The sequence below is a fragment of the Gavialis gangeticus genome, unplaced genomic scaffold (genome assembly GCF_001723915.1).
Source record: "Gavialis gangeticus isolate Ggan-Ray unplaced genomic scaffold, GavGan_comp1, whole genome shotgun sequence".
Lineage (NCBI taxonomy): Eukaryota > Metazoa > Chordata > Crocodylia > Gavialidae > Gavialis > Gavialis gangeticus.
The window spans coordinates 12,021,512-12,047,575 of record NW_017729004.1 but is presented as its reverse complement, the minus strand read 5'-3'; the positions used below and the strand labels follow the sequence as shown (position 1 = coordinate 12,047,575).

General features: G+C 46.4%; 1 protein-coding gene across 1 annotated transcript in view; it reads left to right on the top strand.

The window, feature by feature from the left end:
* Window positions 1-6,208: 6,208 nt before the first annotated feature.
* LOC109291075 (chymotrypsin-like elastase family member 1) overlaps window positions 6,209-26,064 on the top strand; it is a 24,842-nt gene continuing 4,986 nt past the window's right edge. Inside the window, exons 1-5 of the mRNA XM_019507936.1 lie at window positions 6,209-6,234; window positions 7,060-7,191; window positions 9,155-9,291; window positions 10,161-10,306; window positions 11,156-11,305. Coding sequence (XP_019363481.1) covers window positions 6,209-6,234; window positions 7,060-7,191; window positions 9,155-9,291; window positions 10,161-10,306; window positions 11,156-11,305 — 591 coding nt within the window. The remainder of the gene's footprint in view (window positions 6,235-7,059; window positions 7,192-9,154; window positions 9,292-10,160; window positions 10,307-11,155; window positions 11,306-26,064) is intronic.

Genomic DNA, 26,064 nt, shown 5'->3' with positions numbered 1-26,064 from the left:
ATGAGGAGAGACTGAGGGATCTGGACCTCTTCAGCCTCCACAAGAGAAGGCTGAGCGGGGATCTTGTGGCCGCCTACAAATTCATTAGGGGGATGCAGCAGGGGATCGGAGGTGCTCTGTTCACCAGGGCACCTCTTGGGGTAATGAGGAACAATGGTCACAAACTGACAGAGAGCAGATTTAGACTAGATATCATGAAAGACTTCTTCACAGTAAGGGTTGCCAAAATTTGGAATGGGCTCCCAAGGGAGGTGACGCTCTCCCCTACCTTGGGGGTCTTTAAGAGGAGGTTGGATGGGCACCTGGCTGGGGTCATTTGACCCCAGCACTCTTTCCTGCCTAGGCAGGGGGGTCAAACTCAATGATCTGTTGAGGTCCCTTCTGACCCTGGTGTCTATGAATCTATGAACCTCCTGGTATCACAGTGTCTAATCACCTTTAACACTGGTTAATTGTTTAACCATCATTAACAAGTCTTAATTCCCTAATCACCATAGGCACTGAGTACATGGAGTCCTGAGGGCCCTGGCCCCCCTCTGGAAAAGACAGTCCTGAAATGGGAACATCAAGTCCCAGTCCTGGGCTGCATGACTCCGGGACAGCATTTTCCTGGATTCCCAGTATCAAGCAGGGTTCCAGGTTTTCCATTCAACATAGAAAAATGTGGAAAATAGCAGGTTCCCCCTTGCAAGCTGGCAGGCAGAGTTCCAGCCTGCAAGGGGCTGCAGGAAGTAGGACTCAGGAGGCATCACGGGCATGTGCACAGGGGTACACATGCATGTGGCTAGAAATACAGCCCCAGGCAGCCGTGGAGAGCAGCTCACCCAGCTGCCTACAGGTAAATCTATGGAGTGGTGCAGATTGAGGCCCCCATGATGAGGGAGGGAATGGGGCAAGGGCTGGGCCTGGGAGTGCTGTGTCTGTCTTGGGGCAGTTGATTGTCCATATTGATTCTTTCCTCTCCTTAGTTTGGTTTTGTAGGTGCTAACTGATGGCAATTAACTGGCTACATTAGCTAGGTCCTGTGCATTGAGCTGGTCCCTGAGTGAATCATGATTGATTGGTAACTGGTAACACAGTAGCTTAGCAGCCAGGCCTGCAGTAATGTCTCCCATGCCCCAAGACAGGCACAGTTAGTCCCACAAGCACCCATGGCACGAGTTTTGCCTGTCAGCAGCTAGGGGTGCAGGGCCCCAGAACCCCTCTGCACCAATCTCCTTGACAGCTGGCAGGCGGTGTGGCCACAGCAGGGGCCACCATCCCTGCAGCTGCCACCCCGCAGTGGCTTAACACACACAGGGATGAGTTTTGCTTGTCCACAGCTTGAGGGGCAGTTCCCCCCAAACCCCTGCACTGATTTTATTGAAACATGGCAGGCTTTGTGGTCTCAGCAAGAGCTACCAGCCCTGCTGTTTTGACCCCCCTGTGGTGTAACACCTAGATGTGACATGAGTTTTGCTTTCAAGAATTTGGGGTGCAGTTTCCCCCAAACCCCTGCACCGATCTTCTCAAAACTTGGCAAGATTCATATTCTCTGCAGAGTCTACCACCCCTGAAAATTTCATCCACATTGGACAAAAAACAACAAAGTTATAGTTATTTTATTGTTTCCCTATTATACCCTGGCCGGATCTCTGAGGTGGCTCCAAACTGCTTCGGGAAGCCAAACGAGGCAGCGCTTCGACCCAGACATGCTGCTTCAGACCCTGAAGCATCCAAAGCTTCTCCAGATCCAAAGCTCTGTCCGAAGTCTTGTACAGCCCTAGATGCAGACTGCCTACTGCAGGCTTGGAGCTCCCTGCCTTATACCCTCTCCCCAGGAGCCCCGCACTGCCACAATGAGGCAGCAGCAGGGGCAGCAGCACAAGAGTTGTACCCCCTGCTGTTGCCAGGTGGGCAGGGGGTACCTTGCCATGGCAGTGCAGGGCTCCCAGGGAGAGGGCAGCAGGGTGGGGAGCTCCGAGCCTGCAGCAGTCAGCCTATATTCGTCTGCACCCGTGCCCCCCATGGGGACCACTCAGCTGTGCAATGGGGTGGGGGGTATCATCTTACCCCCCACCCTCACCCCGTCAAAAATAAAAGTTGGCATCTATGCTAACCACAATTTCTTTCATCATTGAGAAAGTTACCTGATCTCTCAAACTCTTTTAGTTGGTTGTAGGATGCAGCACAAGTTTGCTGCTGACCTTAAATCCAAGCTGACTGACACTGATTAGCTGTGTGGCAAACTACGCTCATTTCTCTGTGGTTAGGTGCAATTTCTGGAAATCCTCCAAGCTATGCTGTTCACAATGAGATGTTAACGGAGCGAGTAATTGGAGGACAAGAGGCCCGACCGAACAGCTGGAAGTGGCAGGTAAAGCCTTTTTCATTTTTTAAATTTGAAATCTGCACAGTAAAACAGAAAGTGTGAGAACATGACAGCAAATCAAAAATGCAGGATGTCAGATGTAGCCGGAGTTCCACTGGGTCTAGTCAGGGCAAAGCAATAACCTTACTAACACTTGTTGTCCATCCAGCACACAAATGCGAAACAGCAGCTGGCATTCACAAACCACCCCCTAACTCAGAAGTGGGCAAAATGTGGCTCGCGGGCCGGATGCAGCCCGCCAGACCATTCTATCTGGCTCGCGTGGTCCCTAAAAAAATTAGAAAATGAATATATCTTCCCCTGGCTGCCTGGCATGAGGCCCTTGATGGCTTGCTAAAACTCAGTAAGCGGCCCTCTATCCAAAATCATTGCCCGCCCCTGCCCTAACTGCAGCAGCAGGGAGTCTCTATATGGAACAGCTCAGTATCAAGAATTTAGAAAAACATTACTCCTAAAACCACAGAAAAAACTAACAGACAGTTGCTTTGACTAGGCTGCAGTTTCCTAGGAGAGATTGCTTGTTTAAAGTATGATTCTGATTAGACAAGTGATCGATTAGATGAAAAATGGCACATCCTTATATATGTTTGTTTCTTGTACAGCTCTAATCATTTGTGTCTTTTTTCATCAAAAATACATGTTTACTCCTGTTTAGCACCAGTTTGCTGGTAGAGCTATGGAAGGATGGGTTGATTCTATGTGTTGTTTAGGTTTCTTCACCAGAATTGTTAATTGAGCTTCTCCATTTTTGTTAGTTAGGCTTGGTCTCCACTAAGGAAAAGGCATATTTTTAACTTATGGTATCTAAAGTATGTAAAATCCTAATACAGCCAAGGAAATTAAAATTTTTCAGATATGTGAAAGAGAGGAGGGAAATCCTTTCATTACCTCCATTGGTCATGATGTTTTGCTGGGGCTACACTGCAATATATATGGTAACACAAGTTTAAAAATGTAGTTTTTCTCTTAAGCAGCAATGATATGTGAGTCTACAGAAGACTTCTGTGAATTTAAGCTCCCTGTATGAGTTGATATTCCCTGTATTTAAAAAAAAAATCTTTTTGTTCATAGATGTAGCAATTTAACGTGGTTACATAGAACCTCTTGTCAATTTTACAGAGCCCCTTCTCATAATTTAACTGCTTTTTAACAAATCTACTTTCTTTTAACAAATAATATTCACCCTCACTACAAAGATGAGGTTAGTTTCACTGACTTCTCATATTTAGATGTCACTGATAATATTTAGTAGTACCATACAAACCACAATTTTACATGCCCTCAGTAAAAATAACAAAACTAGGAGCAATTAAAAGAATCCATCAGCAATTATTGTGAGTCCCCTTTTAAAAATCACAGAATGAAAGTTTTAAGTGACTCAAAGGGTATTCCATTTTAGATGGTTATACTGTGTGAATTATGCTGCAGTTGAGGTAGACTTCTAATTCCCATTCCTATAAAGCAAATAAAGAAATTTCCCTTAAGAAATAAAAGGAAAATACAAATCAAGATATATTTGTTAGGGTGACAATATTTGGATCTTGGGGAGCACTGGGTGTGCTGCTGAATGAAGGCTTTTTCCTGTGTCTCAGCAAAAGCTGCTGGTCACAAGGCTGGATAATACATTAAAAGTAACCTTGCTAATGCTTAAGCAAGCAGATCCCTAACAAAAGGATAGGGTGCAAAGTGCATGATGTGTTGTGTAAAAATAGGATACAGACCAATGGCTATCGTTAGGGGACAAAGCAGAAGTATGGCCTTGAAGATGGTGCTGAAGTCAGCAAAAAACCAGAAAGAACCAGCAAGAAACCACAACTGACTGGGAGAAGACGGGGGGTCAAAGTCTTATGCATGCACTCTTAGCAGACAGGCATGTAAATGAATGAAATGCATAGGCAATGCCATGCTAAGGAAGCAAACAGTAAACAGAGGCAGAGCTTGAGGTGGGAGGAGAAATGGGTGGAACGGGAGGAGGGACATAGGCGGGGGAAATGTTAATAAGTATGAACCAAGGGGTATAAATGTGGAAAGAACTATTGTTCGGCATCGCTCTATGGTTTGTTGGTTTTTTGGGAGCTAGTCCGAAGCTGTCTCCATTCTGAATAAAGCTGTTGCGAGCAATGTGTACTGGTGCTTGCTCCCTGCTCGCTCTGGCTAATGAGTAACAGGATCCACAGGTAACTGGATCATCGTCTCCCTAGTCGTTGGGCACCACATTGATTGGGGTCTAACAAATTTACTTGTTAATGTTATTACTGTGTATTATTTCTTCCAGCATACTGTTCTGATATTACTTAATGTTAAATACATAAGAACATTGTTTCTATAGGTTAGTGAGTCTTTGACTTGAGTAAATTTTTAAATTTCTTTGGTTTACTAAGCTACGCTTCACTTGCTCTATATTCTATCTTTTGATATTTTTGTACTTTGGAATTGCAAGTGTTTTACTTTTGTATCTATTGGATAATGTGAAACAGTCTGTGTAGAGGAGCATCTGTTAAGACTGTTAGTGTTAAAAATCTTACATTAAAAGTAAGTCCTTGTATAGCCTAAATTGTTGGCAATCCTACTTTGTAAAATAAAAAATGAATTTATCAGCTTTGACTTAAGAATGACACTGAAGGGATGCTTCTGTCCTCTATCTACATGGCACAAAGCAGTGCTATGCACAGAAACCCAAACTAGCTTTAAAGAAGCTGGCTGAAGTACTGGAAGCAGTGTATCCACAATAGCACAACTACTGTATCTGTACTGCTGCCAGTACATGCATCTCTCTGTGTTGCATTGGCATTGTGTCATGCAGGTATACCGGAGACGCCTTGTAACTCTCTCCTGATCAGCAGCACTCCTTGGAAAGGACTCTGCTGAGACCAACAATTTTGAGTTTAACTTGCAGAATGATGTCTCAGAGGGAGCTCAAGGAGTCACTGCTACCTGGGAGCTAATCAAATGCAGCTATTTAGGAGAAGGGTGTTCGTAAATAATATTCCTATGTCAGAGCTGGACAAACTGAAGTGCAGAGAGATTTGAACAGATGGTTCTCTGCAGTCACTGGCAGAATTCTTCTCCCCAAACCCCACCCAGCCGTGGTCCCACCCCTATGGGTCATTTTTGTTTGACTGCTCATCCCAAAGAATCGCATGTCTTAAACAGGTGTTTCCCTGACTCCATAAAGCTTCATTTATACCTTAGAATTATACCCAAGCCTACAGGTTCTTCAGAGATTCATGATAAAGATGTTCCACATTCAAATATTTCACCTGCAGATGAATCCCAAAGGAGTAGCTTTCTGTAGCACACTAGACTCGAGTGTTATTATATATTGTTATTATATTGAACCCCTTCATCAGCCTTTGTCTGTGCTAGGAAAAAATGGTTCTTTCCACCCAGATAGCTCTTAGAAGTGTTAATCCTTGTCTATATTGCCTTTTAGTGAACAATTGAGTCACATCAGCTGGAATGAGGTAATTCCACTGAAAAAGGGCCTTTTTAATTAGGTCAGGCAAGACCTTGGAGACAGCCTTGCTTTGTATCATGCTGAGCCTGGACTAGTAGCAGCTGGCAAAAAAGCACACACAAAAAGCAAGTGTCTGTCTGTTTGCGTTTTCATTCATTCTGAACCTCTCATTATTTTTGCCAGCCACAGGTGGAGCCGGGTTATGTGCCACATCACTAATCAGAATAGCACACACAAGCGTCATGGCAGTGTCATGAACAAAACTTTGACATATCGTATTTTGCCATTTGATCCAGGTGTCCCTCCAACTTGCTTATAAAAATGCTCCTGAGTATTTTTACCACGTCTGTGGTGGCACACTCATTAGTGCTGCATGGGTCATGACAGCTGCCCACTGCATCAACACGTAAGTACAATAGTAAAAGACTTTTAACTCTCGGTACAAGTCCCAGATCTCACTCTGGACTGCTGCTGGGCCGCTCAAACACTCCGAGTTCTCAGCACATTCATTCTGGTCAAGGCAAGATGGTATTAATACAGTTAGTTTCATGATATATAGAAAATCTCTTATTAGATTCACTGAAGATATTTACACATAACTGCTGACTTCTGGAAAGCAATTGGTTGATTGTATATTTACATGTTGGTATATGTGATTGCATAAATTTGAGTTTTTCAGTACATTTAAATTGGTATTATTATTCATAGAGGCTGAGGGAGAGAGAGAAACCCTGCCTTCATCCATTCTCAGCCATAGCTTATGTGCTGTGTAACACACCCATATAAATAAGATCATAATATAAACCATAAATAATAAACCATATAAACAATGCATTATATACAAATGAACACATCTTTAATTGCTTATGCCGTTGGCCAATACATCATTAAACAAAGCACTCATAGCATGCTCATCATCCCATTCTAGACAGACGGATAATTGCAACATGAACAGTTCCAGATTCCCACTAGTCTGAGAATGTTGTAGGCAGCTGAACAAGGGGACAAACAGAACAGCTTTTGTTCCCTGACCAGCAAAATACAGATATACGTCCCTAATACAACAGAATATTTGGCTGAAACTTATCCTGAGATGGAAAATGCTATAGAGATGACTGTAATGGGAGGGGGGTGGGCAGGGAAGTTTACTGCCACAGAATCTGTGATACAAAGCTATTTCTGTGGAGTTAGGGGGATACTGTACAGTAACTCTTTTGCAATTTATTTTTAGGCCAACTAAAGCAATATACCGAGTGGCTCTGGGTGACCACAATCTGTTTGACTTTGACGGCACTGAGTATTTTATCGGTGTTGATGGAATATTCATTCATGAGGGTTGGGACCCCTCTGACATTGCGAATGGGTAACTAATCTCAAATACTACCTTGCCACACGACTGAATGATGAGGTATTTATACTAGTGCCTGTTCCCACAAATGTCTCTGCCCAGATTCTCTCCAATATCTGCTGAGGAATGTCTTGTGGGAAGCCCAGGACCTGGGTTCCTGGTCTGCTAGCTTCTTGCATGACTTTCAGCAAGCCACTTAGGGACAGACTTAATAAAAAGACAGACTAAAAAGTAGGTGCTGCATTGCCTGACTTTTGGGTGCCCCTTCCCCAAATGGAATCCGGGCCAGTGTCCAGAGCTCCGGGATCTCTACACAGTGCATGGGGAGAATTAGGTGGCTCCCAAAGAGACCCAAAATAGCCAGCAGGCTGAGCAGAGGCTCAGCCTACATGTAGGGCATAACAATACTGTGGCCAGCAGCTACTTCACTGTAGCGACACGCTCCTTGGTATAGTGCGCCGCTACGGTGAAGTAGCTGCTGAAAATAACCATACATCACATGTAAGGTGCGGTATGGGCTGTTACTGCACCATGATTTAGTGCTTCCAAAAGGAAGTACTAAATCACAGCACAGTAACAACATTGCCATAGAGACACATGTAGACGTGCCCAGCATGAATCAATAGAGGAATGCTAAGGGCAAGGGAAGGTCTGAAATCCTACCCCCAAGGTACTCCGTCCACTCAGGACCACAGCCCTGTGCCACCTCTGGAAGAGAGGCACCTGTGCTCTTTTTGTCCAAGAAGGAGTGTGGCTCACTCTGTTCTTCTACGATATGACTGCTGGGGGGGACGAGCTGCCACCCTCTGGTTGAAATGGCCTGGTGGGTACGACTCCTGGCCAGGAAGTGGGAGGTCTAGGCTCAGTGCCCTCTTTAGCCACAGGGGCTCAAACCCATTTCTTCTTCCCAGGAGAAATGCCCTAAAACCACTAGTTCATGGACTAGGCTGTCTGGAGGCAGTCTCCAAACATGCTGCAGATTTGTTCAAGATTCAGTAGGCTAGAAAGAGAGTGTGGGCAAAAGGGAGCCCTGCTCTGTAGCTGAGTGGTTAGGACACTTACCCAGGAGGGCAGAGGCTTCTGCTGCCTGCTCCCAGGCCTCTTTCTCTATTTTTCTTGATACAGTCATTAGACAAAACAGGTCTGGGACCAGGGAATGGGTCCCATGTCTCTCCCCTCCCTAGTGTATGAGAGGCAGGTGTGGGCGATGTGGATTTCAATACCCTCAGGCAGGGGAGGGAATTAAACCCAGCTCTCCTATCCACAAACCCCCTCCCCTACTCCTCCAGGATACCTGATCAGACCCAGGGGTAGCATTGGGGGCCAAGTGACAGGGCCCCATGGGCTGGATCTGGCTTGCAGGCCGTATGTTTGATAGCTCATCTCTAGCCACCAGGATATCCTATACAAGAAGGGCTTTGACAGAACCATCACTACCAACATTTTCAAAGAAAGTGGTAGTAACCACTGCATCCTGCAGACAGCCCAGTCTTGGTAGGGTGTATTATGGTATACTCAGAGAACATGCATGGGCTGGAGTCTGGCAAGGGGACTTGGGTGAAGTAACACCATGTTTCTGGATCTCTGTCAGACTTAGGCCTGTGCATGAGTAGAAATAGAGTTTACAGGCAACAGGGGAACTGTTAGGTCACATCTCTGGAGTTAGATGCTTCCAGGGTTACATGGTACCTAAGAAGGGGTTTTCAGAATGGCAATTTTGGATCTAGGTCTCTAAAGTCCTATGTTAGATGTAGTTAAACTCTGTGCCTCAGTTCCCCACCTGTAGAGTGGGGTTAATAATTCCCTGTCTCATGGGGTCATTATTGTGTGTGAGGTCTCAGACACATGGGTGATGGTGGCCATCCACATATCTAGAGAGGTGAGTGAAAACCAGCTGAAATGTCAGGTTTTGGCTCTTGACTGACTCTAGAATTTCCAGCCAGGCATCTGAAAGCCTATTATCTGTGTCCTGTTTCAGCAATGACATTGCCTTGCTGCGTCTCTCTGCTTCTGCCTACAATAACGGCTTTGTTGAGATAGGATTACTTCCAGCCGCAGGAGACATCTTGCCTAATAACTATCCGTGCTACATTACTGGATGGGGAGTAACTACTAGTAAGTGGAAAAAAATGTTTTTCAGTTTAGAAAGACCATGCCAGATTCAAGCCCTTGTGTGAATCAAGTCTGTTGACATGCATCTTCTCCAATGCAAAGAGTGACTGAAGGGAATCCTGCCCCAAAATTAACTGAATGCCAAGATATTCTGAAAGAGAGAAAAATTCACCACTGTGCACTGCTGAAGCCCTGCTGTGACAGGACCTAGAGGATGGTGTGATGTCTGCATTATTAAATTCTGACAGTTGAGCTATGCCAGCAAAGGGTGTGGAAAGATCACCCCCCATAACTGCCCCACCTTTGTTGACAAAGTTCTTGCTTTGGACTCAGCTTTGCAGCCAAAGGCTGCTGCCATTCAGCGGAGCTATTATAAACCTGGCAGCAGAAAAAAATTCCTGTCCACAACAGGGGGCTTGTTCACTGTAGCATTGCCACTGTAGTTAAAGCAGCAGCACCTGCTCTAAGGCAGACATTGCTTGTGTCGGGGGAATGCATCACATTTTGACATGTGAAATAGCATGATGTTGCTATTTAGCACACAGTGTGAACCAGAATCACTGTGTTTAAAATGCTGTCAGTGATCACAGTTTATCCTGGCATCCACAACCAGTCATCATGATTTTAAGTGGTATTGTAGTCACTGAGGTCAGCAGATCTGGCTGAATACACATGGGGAATAGATCCACTGGGTAAGCAAGGGATATTTTACTCTTGCTCTGGGCCCACCCTAGCTTCTGACACTCCAACCTGTGCTCTCCTCTGTGACTCTGGTTACTCAGCAATGTTGGGCTCTATATCATTGATGGTGGCTGCGTTGGACCTTTGTCTATTGTAGTGAGAGTGGCTAAACACTGTTCCTTCCCTTTCAGTCGGGGGCAGCATCCCGGCCACACTGCAGGAAGCGATGCTTCCAGTGGTCGACCATGCCATCTGCTCTCAGAGTGACTGGTGGGGCTCGGCAGCCAAGGTGACCATGGTTTGTGCTGGTGGAGACGGCATGAAATCCGGGTGCAGTGTAAGAGGCATAGTTTCTGGGATTTCCTGAGACTCTTTCTCTCTTCCTCATGTCTTCCTTCCTTCCTTTCCAGTTCAACCCAATTATCACACAAATTGTTAATCCCCTACAACACACTCCTCCCAAAGCCTGCAGCAGCTTAGGAGTGAAAAACCCCTCTGGCAAGCAAACTACATCTCCTGAGAATCGTCTATTGATTTGCTATTGTTCCAAATCCCTCCTTCCTCCCACCCCGTGCACAGAAATGGGGAGGTTAGTGGAAGGGAAGCTCCCAGGTTCTTGTTTTATGCATTTCTCCTCAACTCTTCTGAGGAAGGCAGCAAAGAAGCTTGACTCTCTCACCAGCATCTCCTACGGATGTCCAGGATTCCCTTGTAGCCCTGCAGTCAAGGCTTTGGCAATGTCCAGAGTCCCTGTTAAAGGGATATCTCCATGACAAAGGAGCAAGGCTGCAGAAATGTAACCTTTGGAGGTGTTAACCTGCCTCCTTCAGCTTCAGGTAGCCACTAGGAGAGACAATTTGCTCCATCTACTCTCCTGGTCCTCCCCAAGTATACTATGCGTGCCTTGCCCAGCTCAGTTCTTATGCAAGCATCTGAGGCCACTCCAATTTGTGCCTGCATCCAAATTAGTCCTTGCCTGGCCCCCATTTGGGAAGCAAGACAAGATGTTGTAAAACTATTTTAGTTATAGCTCCACTTTTAGCTCTTCCATGGGCTGTACCTCCAAGAACTTGGTCACCCCAATAGCTAATCAACTGTTTCCACCTTTCCAAGCCTTGATTCCTGAATTACTCTGAGAATTTGGGTCAAACCAACAGTGTGTCATTTTCCCTCACTCTGGTTCCAGGGTGATTCAGGGGGTCCTCTGCAGTGTCACATGGAAGGTCGCTGGAAAATCCATGGGATCGTTAGCTTTGGCATTGTCCCCTACTGCAATACCTACAGGAAGCCGACAGTCTTCACCCGAGTATCTGCCTACATCGACTGGATTTATGATGTAAGTGCCTCTCATGTCACTGGACTTATTTCATCTGGCGTATAACTCCCAGGAAGCTCAAGGGGTTACGCCAGAGAGAAGTTGGCCCGAGCCCATTCATTGGTGGCATTATGGAGAATGGAGTAGAAAAACAAGAGAATTCTAAAATCAGCTGGGCTATCTGCCTGCTGGGCTATCTGTCTGGTTAGTCAAGCTTTAGCCACTTGCTGCAGTAATATATGTGGTACCAGAACCTTAGTGTAATTCTCTGCCCTGTGTTATGCAAGAAATCAGAGTAGATTGGTAGTGACCAGCCCTTTTGGCAGGTGCGCCACCAGTTAAGACTCACCTCCATCGCAAGTGCTGCTCTGATCCCCACCCCAGAGGCAGACCTGAGAGAGTTTGTACCCAGGGTGCCAGAATGGTGGCAGGGGGCTTCAGCCTCAGGCCACGGCCACATGGAACAGGGGCAAGACACTAAAAGGAACTGGCACTGCTAGGGGCCAGGGTATTCCTTCCCTGGTTCTGCAAACTCCACAGTTTTATGGTAAGCAAGAATGCAAAGCCCTGAATTTGGCAGGAGCTGCAGGGCCTGGGAAGGATTAACTTGGCTCTTGGCAGTGACACCTGGCACCTCCTCTTACAGCAGCATCTTCTCTCCACTCTACTGTACAGAGCCCTTTGCTTCCTGCCTCCATTCGGAGTGTCTGGGGCTCACAAGCCACACACAGCAACCTGTGCTACTTGCGGCACGCATGCCATGGGTTGGCCACACCTGAACTAGATAATGTTACTGGCTTCTTCAGCTCTTAACATCTATGAATGTCCCAGTACATTTTGAGATGGACCCCTGTACAGCACTTTTTGCACAGCCACTTGCATTCATCTGGTATCATATTCCCCACTGAGCAGATTCAGGTATAAGCTGTACCCACAAGTAAACAAATCAGTTTTTGGGTTTGGACATGAATAAAGAGCTCTTGATCTCAGCGAGAGAGTTTGGCTCAGTGGGCCAGCTACTTCTGGGCCCCAGGCAATTCTCTAGCACAGAACACAGCTCTCCCCCCCATCCCAGCCTCCATCTGCAAAACTGGGAGCCACATTTGCTGTATTCATAGATTTCATAGACATTAGGGCTGGAAGGGACCTTGGAAGATCATCTAGTCCAGCCCCCTGCCCCAGGGGCAGGAAGTCAGCTGGGGTCAAAGGATCCCAGCAAGATAAACATCCAAATGTCTCTTAAAGGAGTCCAGAGTAGGTGCTTGCACCACCTCTGGCGGCAGTCTGTTCCAGACCTTGGGGGCTCGGACAGTAAAGAAGTTCTTCCTTACGTCCAGCCTGAAATGGTCTTGGAGGAGTTTGTGACCGTTTGACTTTGTCATCCCTTGGGGCACTCTGGTGAACAGACATTCCCCCAAATCCTGATGTACACCCCTTATATACTTACAGGAAGCCACCAGGTCTCCCTGAGCCTGTGCTCTTTCAGGCTGAAGAGTCCCATAGCTCTCAGCCTGTCATCATAAGGCCTGTTTTCCTGCCCTCTGATTATATGTGTGACTCTCCTCTGGACTGTTGGGTAGGACTGTGGTGCAACTGGAGATTGGAACAGTTTTTATATCTTCCAGTCATTTAAAAACAATGGGGAAAGGTAGCTGAGTTTGTTCTGCACTGAATCCACTTCTTTTTTTCAGACTATGAAGAAAAATGGTGGACACTAAGGAAGGATCAACTTATACAAGGATATGAACTATCATTAGAATGAAAAGACATGCCTGCTAATTGCATCTCTGTGGATCATCATTAGAATATATTGGTTGAAATAATAATAAAGAATCAATGAATTCAAAACCCATACTATTGTGCCTTCCAATCTAGAAAAACAGAACAGCTCAGGCAGAGTATAGTGTAGTTGTACTTAATTAACAAGGGCATCACACAAGTAGGGCACAAGTCCTAACATGTTATTAGACAAGCTCCTAACTTGGAGAGTTGGTACAGCTTAGGGTTGGTAAACAGCTGTATTTTCCATCTTTAAGTCACCAGTTCAAAGCCACTCCCATCAGAAAGTAGTAAGAACAGCATGGTTTCTTTGTAGGTCTGTCTCAGCTGAGTTTGGCCTCAGTTCAGTTCTTAGTACATTGTGTCCTTTAGTACATTTGGCACTAATGAGCAACTGAATTGGTTGCTTTAGCAGAGGGACCTAGGACTGGATGAACCATGAAGACTGAGTTGGAGAGATGACATCCGAGGCTCTATATTCATGAAGGAATCTCACAGTGGTATATCACAATGGAAGCTTCCCTAGTGATGAGGGAAAGGCCAAAGAGTGAGACACATTGTCAGGACAGTTGCGTAATGATCCATGAACAGAAGATTTTGGGGCTATCAATTAGATAGCACCGTACACAGTGCAGAAATTATGGAACAAATAACCTTCCTGGAGCTTTTTCACAGAAAGAAACTCCTGGGTTTTCAAAATGCAAGTCAGCAACATTACACCCTTTCAAGGTGTTGACATGAAGGCTCATGTTTCACTGAGGTGTCAGTCCTTGAACTATGTAGATACATCCATAGGTGTATCTTGTTGTTAGAATGCCTATATTGAAGACTGTGAGATGCTGCGATAGTAGATGGATAGTAATTAATTAAGAAGAAAAAAATCTTAAGTCTTTTAGTTAGTGATTTGTTTAGCAACATTCAGTTCATTAAGAGGGCAGCTCCAGGTACAAAATCTACAGCAGAACTAATCAATTTGTCTTTGGTTCAGCTTTCAGTCGAGATAAGGCTTATTAGTATTTTATGTCACTCTGACAATACCCATGAGGTTGTACAAGGCAGAAAAACAAAACCAATCCCAGCCCAAAGACTTTACAATCCAACTCCCTGATTCTGCAAAGATTTTTACATTGGCTTCAGTTTAAGCACTGGGAGTGACCACATTGAATTCACTCAGACAACTCTCAACAGGTAAAGTTGAAGTGTGAGAGTAACATCACACCATAAATCACACCTTACCTACCTACCTTATAAATGAGTAAGGTGCTTGGAAGACTGAGCTTTCATGGACAGGCACAGGGAAAATGTGACAGCACCTTGCATTGGGGAACCCAGAAAAAAGGAGCTAGACTGGATTTTAAAAACTAATTGTTAAATTTATAGTGGACGTGTAAGGTGAATTTTTAGGAGGCATTTCAATGAAGTAGTATCTTGGAGGCTTGACTCCTTATATGAGGAACATTTCCATCCATTCTGGAATAAGTGATCAGAAACCAGTTCAAATCTGTAACACAACAGAAGTTCAGTGTGCATAAACTGCTTTCAAAATGACCAAACCTGTTTTAAGATAAACCTGGATGGATATAATATCAGATTTAACTGATTTAGGTTAAATCAGTTTATTGAACTTCTGTCCCAGATCCTCTCAGATTCAAATTAACTCACAGTCCCTCAGCATCCCAGGATGCTTTGCACCTCTCCTGCAACCCCCCTGCACCCCTCACAGGGTGGGCAAACTAGCCTTGCCCTAAGCTACCTACTCCAGCCAAGCAGGGAAGCATGCTCTAGCCCCCCTCACCCCCTGCCCCCAGCTTCCCCCTTGCTTCTTGGCCTGGGCCACTACAGGCACTTGGCTGTATTTTCAGAATCAAAAGTGAATGTCTGTTCACTTGTTTATCAGTTCAATCTATGCAGCTTAGTCTAACCTGGAAAGTTTGAATCGATTAAGCCTCAGGCTTTTTGACTGTGTGTACTTACCCATTGAGTTTCATGGGGCAATATGAAGAAAAGGACAGAGATGAGGGATGGAGGGAAATAAATGTCTTCTAGGCCAGTATTGCTAGCAGAGTGCTGAGTGCAGGCCTGGATGAAAGGCTATAGAAGGTAAAGTCTTTTTCACTACTTTTCCCTGGTCATGACTTATATGCAGTGGGGTTTGGAGATGTTGGAATTCAACATCCCAGACAGTTGGAGATTAGCAGCAATATATACAGTGTTTCTGTGGACTGTTTTAAGCTACTTTGGGGATGATTCAGAACCATTCACCAATAATAGTAGGTTATGAAACTAGTGTAACTGGTATCTGCAGCTAACAGTTTCATTGTATGGCTAATTATAGTCTGGGTGGTAGATCTTGCAGGAAAATATGGGGAAAACTTCCCCTGCTAAATCCTCTTATGCCATACACATAGACAGGGGTGGATCCAGGATTTGGCAAAGTGGTGTACAGGAGCAGTAAGCCATGCTCTAGGGATGGCTACATCCCACACTGCCAGTATCTCCCTCTGCCCAACCTCGCCATCACCCACTGGTGTGGGCAGACCAGGCAGAGAGAGCGTCTAGGAATTTTTTAAGCTCCCAAACCAGGTAAGAGTCCTGCCCCCACCTTCCCTCCTGGGTCACAGTCATGTCTCCTCCACATCCCTGCTCCCCATCCCCCACCTATTGCTTTCCCAGCTGTCCTGGGGGTGGGGGAAGCTTAAGTGCCACTTTTGCTTGCTCTGGAGGGGTTGCGTAGGGGCTGGGCTCAGTTGGGAACATAACAGGACAGCAGCAGTGGTGATGGGTGGGTGGGTTCCCCCACCTTGCTTGGTCCTCAGGAGTAGGCACAGGGAGGGCGAATCATTTCTCACATCTCCACTGCTGCTGCTACTGTCACTGTCCCAGCTGAGCCCAGGCCCTGCACAGCCTGGCTGGAGTGGGCAGGAGTGGCTCTGAAGCATTTCTCCCCTGAGACGTCCAGAAAACAGCAGCAGCAGGGAATTTGTGAGCAGGGTCATGCCTCTGAGCAGGAGGGGAAGAGAGAGTATTTTCACCTGCTTTGGGGACTTTAAAAAAGTCCCCAGAGGTCTATCTCGGCATGGTCCCATCCTAAAGGGGATACAGCTGTACCACTGCAGCCCCTCCGGATCTGCCCCTGTACATAGATAATGCTTTAAAATGGTAGAACTCCTGATTAATTTACCATTATTTCCATTTCAACTCATTAACGTCTTTGTGCTGCCTTGTCTTTCTTCTGAGAGCTGAAAAGTCCCAAGCAACAGCCTGAACGAATCATCTCTAGCAGTAGGATGGAATCCATGCCTGTTATTAACTACACTCGTCACAAGAGGGCACCATCACATCAAAGAAATACTTAATGCAGCCATCTGCACAAAGCCACTTTGGCTCTGAGGACGAAATGGTACATATAAAACTTTGCATGTTATCCTTTATATTCACATACAAATGTATCGAAGACAACTGCTTTTCAGGTACAGTTTATCGGCAAGATCTCCTTACTGATTTACAAATACAACTTGTATATTATCAGAGGTTCACACCAAGATGAAATCAGTGAATAATTTTTGTAAGGGTTATAATAATACACTTGGGTATCTGTACTGATTGCTACTGATCACTAAGTTATTTGACTACCCTTGATTACCTATTCTAGATGCTCACATATATTAACAAAAAGACTTCTCTGGATGGTGAAAAAATAATATTGGGTATCTCACCTTAGCAGTTTTTTGATATTACAGAATGTTTTTTACTCCATTATCTCATCATGTGTGTATTTTTTTTGATGTAGCATCAAATAAAAATATTTTGAACCTGACAAAAAAAACTAGATTTTTAAAAGTCATCCAAATGGTGAAGTACTGTCCTGTAAAATATAACAGGCTACAGTCTCGAGAGCTGAGCAAAATGATGTTAGGCTTAAATGCCTCACCCTTTATATTTTAATTTCTTCATTTTGATTTAAATAATAGCTGAAAAGATGCATATCCAGGGCTCTAGGGCTCTGATGTTTGGAGAGAGCACCAAGGACTAGATGCAAAAAATTGCAAAGGTGTCTAAAAGTTTCAAAGCATAATGTTTAGATGCTTGTCCCCTGGGGTAGTATCCAGAATCCTGTGTTAGGGAGTGCAAAGGGAGACCACAGTCAGTGTGCACCACTCAGCAAGCTGGGCAGGAAAACACTCAGCAGGGAGCCCCCTAGACCAGTGAGGATCAACCTTTTTGGTAGGCATGCCCACCCTAAGTGCCATTCCAGTCCCCTTCCCCTACCCAATTGGCTGCTCTGCTTTCTGCTCCCAGCCTCTTGCTCCCTATCCTATCTACTACTCTGCTTTCTGCTCCAAGCCCCTTGCTCCCTGTCTTATCTACTGCTCTGCTTTCTGCTCCCTGCCCTATCGACTGCTGTGTTCCCTGGTCCCTCCCTGATCTGCCATGTGCCACACAGAGAGGTGGCTTGTGCCACAGGTGGTTTGTGCCACCCCCTGCCATAGAGCTTACCAATAGGAAATGCTGAGTACAGAAGGGTGTCTTGTGTCCATCCTACTTGGGGTCACAGGGATGGGCCTTCATCTACTGGGGACCTCAGCTTGGGCTCTCTCCCAAAGGTAGTTGCCTACACTGTCTTTCAAACACCAACTAGAGACAACTCTTGTAAAATACTGGGGAAGGCACTGCTGTTGCCCATCTCTTGCAAACAGTGATGACGCCAGGAGCTGTTTATGCATTTGTCCAGCTTATACATCAGCAGTCCGTGGAGCAGGAGCTGCAACCCAGCGCTTCCTCTCCCAGGCGGTTCCCTAACCAGGAGGCTGCCATGGTCAGGCTCCAGGTATATTCTTCTAGCTCGGTGACTCTCGGCATCCTTTTTGTACAGCTCTTGCAGGATCTTCATGTAACTGATAAAACTGTGGTGAGGGCTCTCTCCCGAGGTAAAAAATGTGGTTTTGAGCCCCCTCAGGCAGAGGGTTGGGTATTGTACCTAGCTGTCTTCCATCCTGGGTGAGTGCTGTTAGGTACTAGCTCGTTTTCATCCTCCAGCCACATTTTTAAAAAAGGGAGCAATCACCACTGCAGGAGAGGTGTCTGCCTCGGCTGGTGTGTGTTAGGCTCTGAGAATGCCACCTGCATGGGCCCCCTCAGAGGTTTCATACACACATAACTCAGACAACACATGGATCTGTGACACACCTAACAAGCCGTGTCACTCTTGACCTGGGCTTGCTCGTCAGGCACCGAATTAGACCTCTTACGCATGAACCGTGATCCATAGATTTGTATATATATCCATATATATATATATATGCACACAACAAGACTCTACTTGTGGCTGACTGACCCAATTTGTGAGTGGCACAGCTTGCAGTGAGAACTGCTTGGGGCTGGATGCAGGGCTTCCTCTCATCATTTTGATCAGGATGAGTGTTTGACATTTGACTGTTTCAGGCATTAACCTCCTCTCCACCAGGAGCTAAAGCAGACTAGAAATGAGAGGGAAGATTAGATCTGAGAGTCCTTTGTCTGAGCATTTTGGCACCAAGTCGTGCTCAGCAATGATTAAGCTGCATGCTTTGCTGTTTGATCTGATGGCATGAGTTTCAGCCCACAAAAACCTGTGCTCTCTCTCTCTCTCTATACATATACATATACATATACATATACATATACATATACCTCATTTAGTTAGTCTACAGAGGTGCATATCTACCCTGTCTTCTGATAAGGAAACCAACAGGTATGTTCCCCACATGCGCTTTGGGCTTTTCACCCTACATTATTACACCGGTCTGTTCCTTACAAGGATTTGAGGGGTGCTCTCAGCCCCCTAGTGTGTACACAGAGCTCATGAGCGGCACACAGCAATGCTGCGCCAGACTGGAGATAGGCAGCCTGGCAGTCCCCCTGCAGCAGGAGCAGCTACTCTCCCTGCCAAAGCCAAACCACAGCAGGTTGGGCCTCCTCTCCTAAAACTGCCCCCCGGGGCCTTCAATCCTCCACCCTCACAACTCCTCAGACAGAAACATCACTCCACCCCTCATCAAATAGCTCCAAAATTGTTAACCAGATGCCACAATCCTTTGCAGCTCCACGCCCCAGGATGCTATTCTGGTCTTGTGGCAAGAAGCACTGTCTTAAATCATGTTTCCTTTGACAGGTGGGTGCAATCCGTTGCTCTCAGCCAGAGCCACAAAGCGAGGCCTGCTACAGTGCCTTGGGCACGACTCTGGGCAAAGGGGACTCTGAGTGTTAATTAGGTTTGTATTCACTTGTGGCCCTGATGGATTGCTCTCATGCATGGCTCACAGTGAACACTGTCAGTCTGAGCTGGATGACGGGATATTTCAGCACTAGAGACATGGTGTTTAATCAAGGAGGCCAATCCAAACAGTACTGGATGTGGGTAAATTAAAGCAACAGCCCCTTTTTCTTTTATTTATGAAGAATGTTGCCTTTTAAAGGGCTCCTTTTGGCTTTGATGTCAGGCTTGAACTCCTCCCAGCTGACTTGCTAGAAGAAGGACATGGTGGACCACAGAGTAAATTGGCTTCACAATGGAGCAGGCAGCTGATGCACAACCGTACCACACAGTAAATCATTCACAGCCTGTTGGATAATACATAGAAACTTTGCTGGCTGGGAAGTCACCATGTAGAACATGTCATGGATCTACTCCCCTAGTTGATTTAATCTGTGGGCTTCATGCAAGCTGACTCCCTTCCACCTAGCAGCCAGGCACTGTTAATAGGGCCAACTGAGGGCAGCCAGTTTGAAAGAGCTGATCATGCATCCATTTTCTACTACACAGTAAAATCCAGCTTGTGTTATGCCATCGACCACCAGGATGATATTATATGGCCACATTTTTAGAGCACACCAGCTTCTCATGCATCCACTAACAGTCTATTTAAAGGTGCCTGTGTTTGCACTGTGGTCTTGCAGAACTGGTTGCTTCCAGTGAGGGCGAGGGATATATTTGGATTTATGAAGAATTGCAGAGCTCTATAAAACTGATCATCAAGGTTGCATGGGAGGAAAAGCAATTAAACTTCATAAAGGAAAGTTAAACACTAGAAGCCACCACCCAAAGTACTGGCCACATGGAAGGCTTGAGTAAAAGCTAACTCAGGAGGAATAAAAAGGGTTTTCCTGACTGTGAATACAAGGGCTGGGACACTCTTTGCAGCTGTGCTAATATGTGTATGTATTAGCAGCAGTAAGTGATGAGAAAAGAAGGGGAAGCCAGAGAGGCAGTTGCGATCATGAATCTGAGATAAAGCAGAAACAGAGCTCTTTGGGGCACCACACTGGTTGGAAAGCCAAACTTGGGACCTGGGAACAAGGGAATGTAGGACTTGGTGAACACGCTTTGTAAATCAGCAGGACTGAACCATATGAATCCTTGACTCCATCCTCTATTTCTCTTCCTAAAGAAAATCATCTGAGTACCGGCCAGCTGCTCAGGGCAAGAGACAATAGGTAGTGCCTAGTCAAGGAAAACAGTGGTGTTATACAGCAGAGCTAGGATAGTGTGGGGAGAAGGGAAAGATGCTCAAGATGGGCTCAGGAAGTTCATAGAAGCCTTCTTCTGCGGGTGCAGACACAGGCCTACTTTTCTTGTGCGCATACAGAAACAGAACGTGATTTGCATGCACACAAGAGTTAGATAGATGCCTGTTCAGCCATGCATGTGCACAGATCAGGAAACTGCATGCATACATTTGCTACTAAATGTGCAAAGTGTAGTCTTTACGAAATGAGGATCTACGCTGAGTGCAAGGCATGCGTTGGGTAACCAGATCAAGACAGGGCTTTGGAGGGCAGGAACTGAGAAAGAGGAGACTCTCTAAAGAGTTTGCGGTCTAGTTGCTTTGTAAGGAGACAATTCTACGTGACGTGTGTGCCTGTGGGCATTGTGCTGACATGACAGTGTGGGGATCCTGCATCTGCACAAGCACCCAAGCCCTTGGAAACAGTAATCATGCAATGTTTCTGTAGTGTGAGGTCGCCCAAGGTTGTGTCCTGCCAGCTGACATCATACAATCTCATATACTGCGACACTATGAAATGCAAATCTGGGTTTCTCCATCTGTTCTTTCCCTTTAGATAGTGGCAGCCTTCCTGCCAAATTGCAGAAAATGATTTTTCCCAGTAGTTGATTGAGCCACCTGTTCTCAGCCTGGCTGGTGGAACTGCTATGCCCGAGACAGCGTGGTGTGTACTGAGAAAGACAGCATGAAGTCTAGATGCTGTAAAAGAGCTATTTTAACCCTTGAGTTCAGTTGATTCCCCATAGCCATTCCACTTTGTTAGTCACCCTATTAATGAGCTGAGGATGCGACTGGGACTTTTCTTTTTAACAACCTTTGCAGCAGCAGACCTGTGGTCCCCCTGCTTTACCTGTGAGATTAGGGTGTTATGTCTTCTGTTGTGTCAGGGTTGACTGTGTAGTTCTGATAAAAGACTGGATTTGTATAAGGAGGTTTGGATAGAGATGATTCTGCCTCAGGCAGAGGGTTGGACTGGATGGCATCTCAAGGGCCCATTCAACCTGACCTCTCTATGATTGTCTATAAGCAAACTCTTGTTCTGGCCATGGGGGAACAGGTTTCATGAGCAGCAGCTTTAAGACTCCAACCTGAGTCTTAAACCAAGCTGGAAACCAAGCTAACCACCAAGAAAGCAAAGCTGGCTCTTGCAAATCAACTGGCTTCTTGCCCTTTGGTCCTATTTATTTGTTAGAAACAAGAGTTCATTCTTCTAGGGCAGCAGACCTGGTGTTATTGTGGACTATCTGGATCATTGCTAACATATTTTTTGACCTGTTGCAAACAGAGGACCTACCTGAGTTGCAGCTAGTAAAAGGATTCATCTCATCTCTCATAAACACTGTAACTCTTTCCCTTTCCTGAAGACTGAAAGCTATTGGAAGAGAAGCTGCTAAGCCTGGCAGGTGCTAACACTGAAGGCTGTAAAGATCACTAATATTTGAAATAGCTTCTCAAACAGCTGAAGGTATTCCCATACTCAGCCACTGTACTTTCATTCATCATGAAAATCTAGACATCCAGCTGGAGTCTTGATCCAAGACCTGTGAATCTGACCCTGGCTTTTTCTGGCACGTAAAAAAGTCATGAGGAACTGACGCAGCCTCCTCCAAACACACAACAGTCCAACCAACACTGCAGAAACCACTCGTGTGTTCAAATGTGCCGACTTTTATTTTTGCCAGGGAGGGAGGTCTAAGACGATGGACATGTGGAAAGTTTTATGCATTTCAGGTGACAGCCCTCTTCCCGAGGAGGGCCCAGGCCCTCAGGCCCCCACATACGCAGCTCCCCTGCCTGTGTTCACTGGCCCTAACCAGTTCCCCTACACTGCCAACATTGCCAGTCCTGAGCAGGCTCATACTGAAGGTAGCCACAGGCCAACTTCATGCTCTGATTGCTGTTGATATTTGAGGCCTTGAATAATCTGGATTCAGGCTGGGACTTGGAACTAAAACTACTTCAGTGGCACTAATGGATGCTCCCCTGCTGTCAGGATAGGTTAGAGGGCAGATGCACATGCTCATCCTCCTGGTCCTCTCCACACAATTTAACACGGTCACAGATAAGATGCTCTGTCTGGTTTGAGAGGTGAGCATCCAAGGTAAAATGATTTCCACGCTGGAAGGATGCCCCCCATGAGTAATGATGGCAGACTTCAGGACTGGACCTTGTATTTGTGGAGTCCTACGAAGTTCAGTCCATCCACCTCAGGCCACCTGGGTGAATTGCTCAGATGACATGGACTCAAATGCCAGCAATGAGCAGGTGACACTGCCCATTAGGGTGAAGGGTGTGCATCAAGCTCAAGAATGGCCTGACTGAGATTAATCCTTTTATTTTATGAGCTGTCACATATATAGGCTCCCTCTTTGCAATAGGCCAGTTACCTGACTGGCTGCAGGAAGCTGGGCTTCAGGATATTAGCCCAGCCCCCTCAGACTTTGGCTGCTCAGTGCAGGCTCCTGGCTTTGACCTTGGCCCATGACTCTTGGCTCTTGCTTTTGGCTCCTTGTTCCAGTTTCTGACATTGATCTTTGCTCCTGACTCTGGTTCTTGACTCTGGCATGTCTCTGAACTACTGGCCTTGGCTCCCTGACCAGACTTCTGGCCCCTGATTTCTAACTCAAAGTAAAATCACCCATGTCCCCAATTCTCAATACTATCCATATTTCACAACTCAGGACTGTAGCACGACCAGCAAAACAGCCCAGTGCCTCAGTGAGATCAGGTCATACACAAAGAACAGTTCACTGGGGCTGAACCCAGGTCTGATCGAAATTGTACTGGTTGGCCGAGGAAAACATGTCAAAGAGCTTGCACCTGTGGTTGTCCTGTGCCGGTGAGTTGAGGGTATGTCCCTTTGATGAGTCAATTCAATCCTTTGCTTAGGCGTCCTCCTGAATTCATACTGCTACTCGGCTCTCCCATGGCAGTACCCAGGAGTTATGCTTTTTGCCATCTCCAGTAGTTTGCAGGCTGGCACTGTTGTTGAGGGCTGTTGTAGAAGAGCTGGGACACCTATGCTGAGTGTGTTGGAAAAGTGTTGGAAGCAGACATGTAAATCTTTCTTCAAGTGCATAAACCTGGCTGGGCTGGATCAAGGCATCGGCACTACAAACCCAGGCTATTGGAGTCATGTGACTCCATCAAAATCTCAGCGGTCCTTCAAAAACACATCTGTACGTCTCCTACTTGTAAAAGAAAGCAAGAGCTCAAGTGTAAGTCAGGTGCGGCGGATGTGCGCCTGTGTCTGCAGAGAACCTGAACCAATCGCTCTGTGACCTCTCTGTGGTGTACTGTCTCCATGAATTGCTGCTTCTGCCAATGCCGCTCCTGCACAGGACCCTGTGCGGCAGAAAGAGCAGAAGTACAGTGAGCTTGGTCTGTGCACCCAAACTGGCAATGCCTGCTTGTTAAAGGAAGTATTGGTGCTGCCTCTGCTGCCCCTGGGGAGGTTGAGGATACCCGTCCTCACCACCCTGTTGCAGGGTGGGACTATGGCATGGAGGCAAGCTTGTGTGAGATGAGATATCTCGTGTCATGCTGTGCCTGAGACTCTGGGTTGCCCACATCTAGCTCTGGAGCCTGGCGAATGTGAGTGGATCAGAGCTGGTAGGCTTTGAGTGGTTAAATCAGGCTGCCTAGACTGCAAATGGCTCTGCCCGCACCCCATTTCACACATTGCTTTATTTCCTCTACCTGAGGTGCCACTGCTTCTCTCCAGTCTCACCTGTCTGTCTACATCTGTGCTATTAGGAACTGGGCGAAATACAGAGTGCAAAAGCTTAGAGCAAAGAGAGATCTTGCTCCAGCGCTCTCAGCCGGAGGAGCATGGCCTTGTGAGCATGGGATTTTCATTTCCTCATTGATTCTGGGAGAAGACTTTCTTGAGAAAGTGTTTCATGCCCGTCATGGCTATTCAAGCAAGAAGGGGGCATTGTAATGTCCTGCATCACACAAGCCATAGAACGGCATTCAGCAAAATCCTCTCCCTTTCCTCAGTCAGATGAGGACTCAGACTGGTGTCTTCTCATGATGGTTCCTACAGCTGGGAACCTCTGGCAGGGCCTGTCCTAACTTATGGGCGAGGGACAGACATTCAAAAACCCTGAGAGAGAATTGGTCTGAATGACGTGGTTTTTCTGGAAATGGTGTAGTTTAGATAGGTAGTGAACAGAAACACATTCGCCCTGTGGGGGTAGGAGGGGAAATCTTAGACCAGGTTCCACCATTTTTAAACCAGCATACATATGCTGAACTTATGTTCTGTTATGGCTGTAAACCAGTTTACAATCAGTTATACTGGTTAAAGTGTAAGGTCTGTACCTGATCAACTAGTCTAATAGGAGACGGGTGAAGCAGAACCAGATGAACGCTGGAGATAACAAGGTCGGAGGTGTGGATGTTGCTCCAGGCCCCAATTCTGTTTTCTTGCTAAGACACGTAAGCATCACTTAGGTTGTTTTTAGGCATTTAAGTTACCCAACAGCATCCTATTTCACCTCACGTAACCTCATGAATCACTTGTACCTGGCTACCTGCCTTATGTAGCTGCTGTTCTGTCCTATGCAACTATGCTTGTCCCTACTGTGCTTGCTCAGAAGTGACCCAGGCCAGAGGAAGAGACAGTCCATTATGATTCATCTGCACTGTGAACACAGAAGTACAGCATAAGCCTCTGAACTGGAGATGACCAAAGCCATAGCAAGCGTCCGATGGCATCCTAGTGCTTAGAGCACCTGCCTACAGAAAGGGAGGTCTGTGGACCCAGGTCCTAGCCTCCCCTTCCCTGGGGATTTGTACGCTGATTCTTCACTTCGCGGACACTGCCCTAATCAGCAAGTCATGAAGTCCTGAGGGCACCTTCTTGTCGGGGCGGCCAAGAGGGGATGAAATTTGGGGACAGAAAGACCACAGGCATAAATGAGCCTGCCTGTGCCTGGTGCTGCCCTAGCAGGAGGGGAGAGAGCTCCTGATTCCACTGCTGCTTTTGCCTTGGAAAACTGCCTCGGCGGCATGGCAGGCAGGGACCAGGCTTCGTCCTGTGCTGCTCATAACTCACTCCCTGGGAGGGGGATGCTCAGACTGCACGGTCTGCACAGGCTTGGAGCACCAGGCTGCTTCACACTACTCATTTCTTCATTCAGAAGGCCTCTTCGTTCAGAACCCCTATCTGGAAGGAGCGTGCACCTGTGTTTGGCCAGAGTTAAAAGCCCGGTGAGTTGGTTATAGAGACTTTGAGGTTTCCTTTCAGAAAATAAGGGAGCCCACATGTGCACAGAGCTCAGCCAGCTCTAATTCTCTGTCACTAGCTCACCCTGCCCTGTGCTGACTCTCCATGTCCAGTGTCTCCTGAAATCACACTGCTCCAGTGATCCCTCTCCTCTCCCCACACCTCCAGCGCACACCGGCAGGTAGAGGTGGCCATTTGCTTTCAGAGCACCCAGGGCCTCGTAG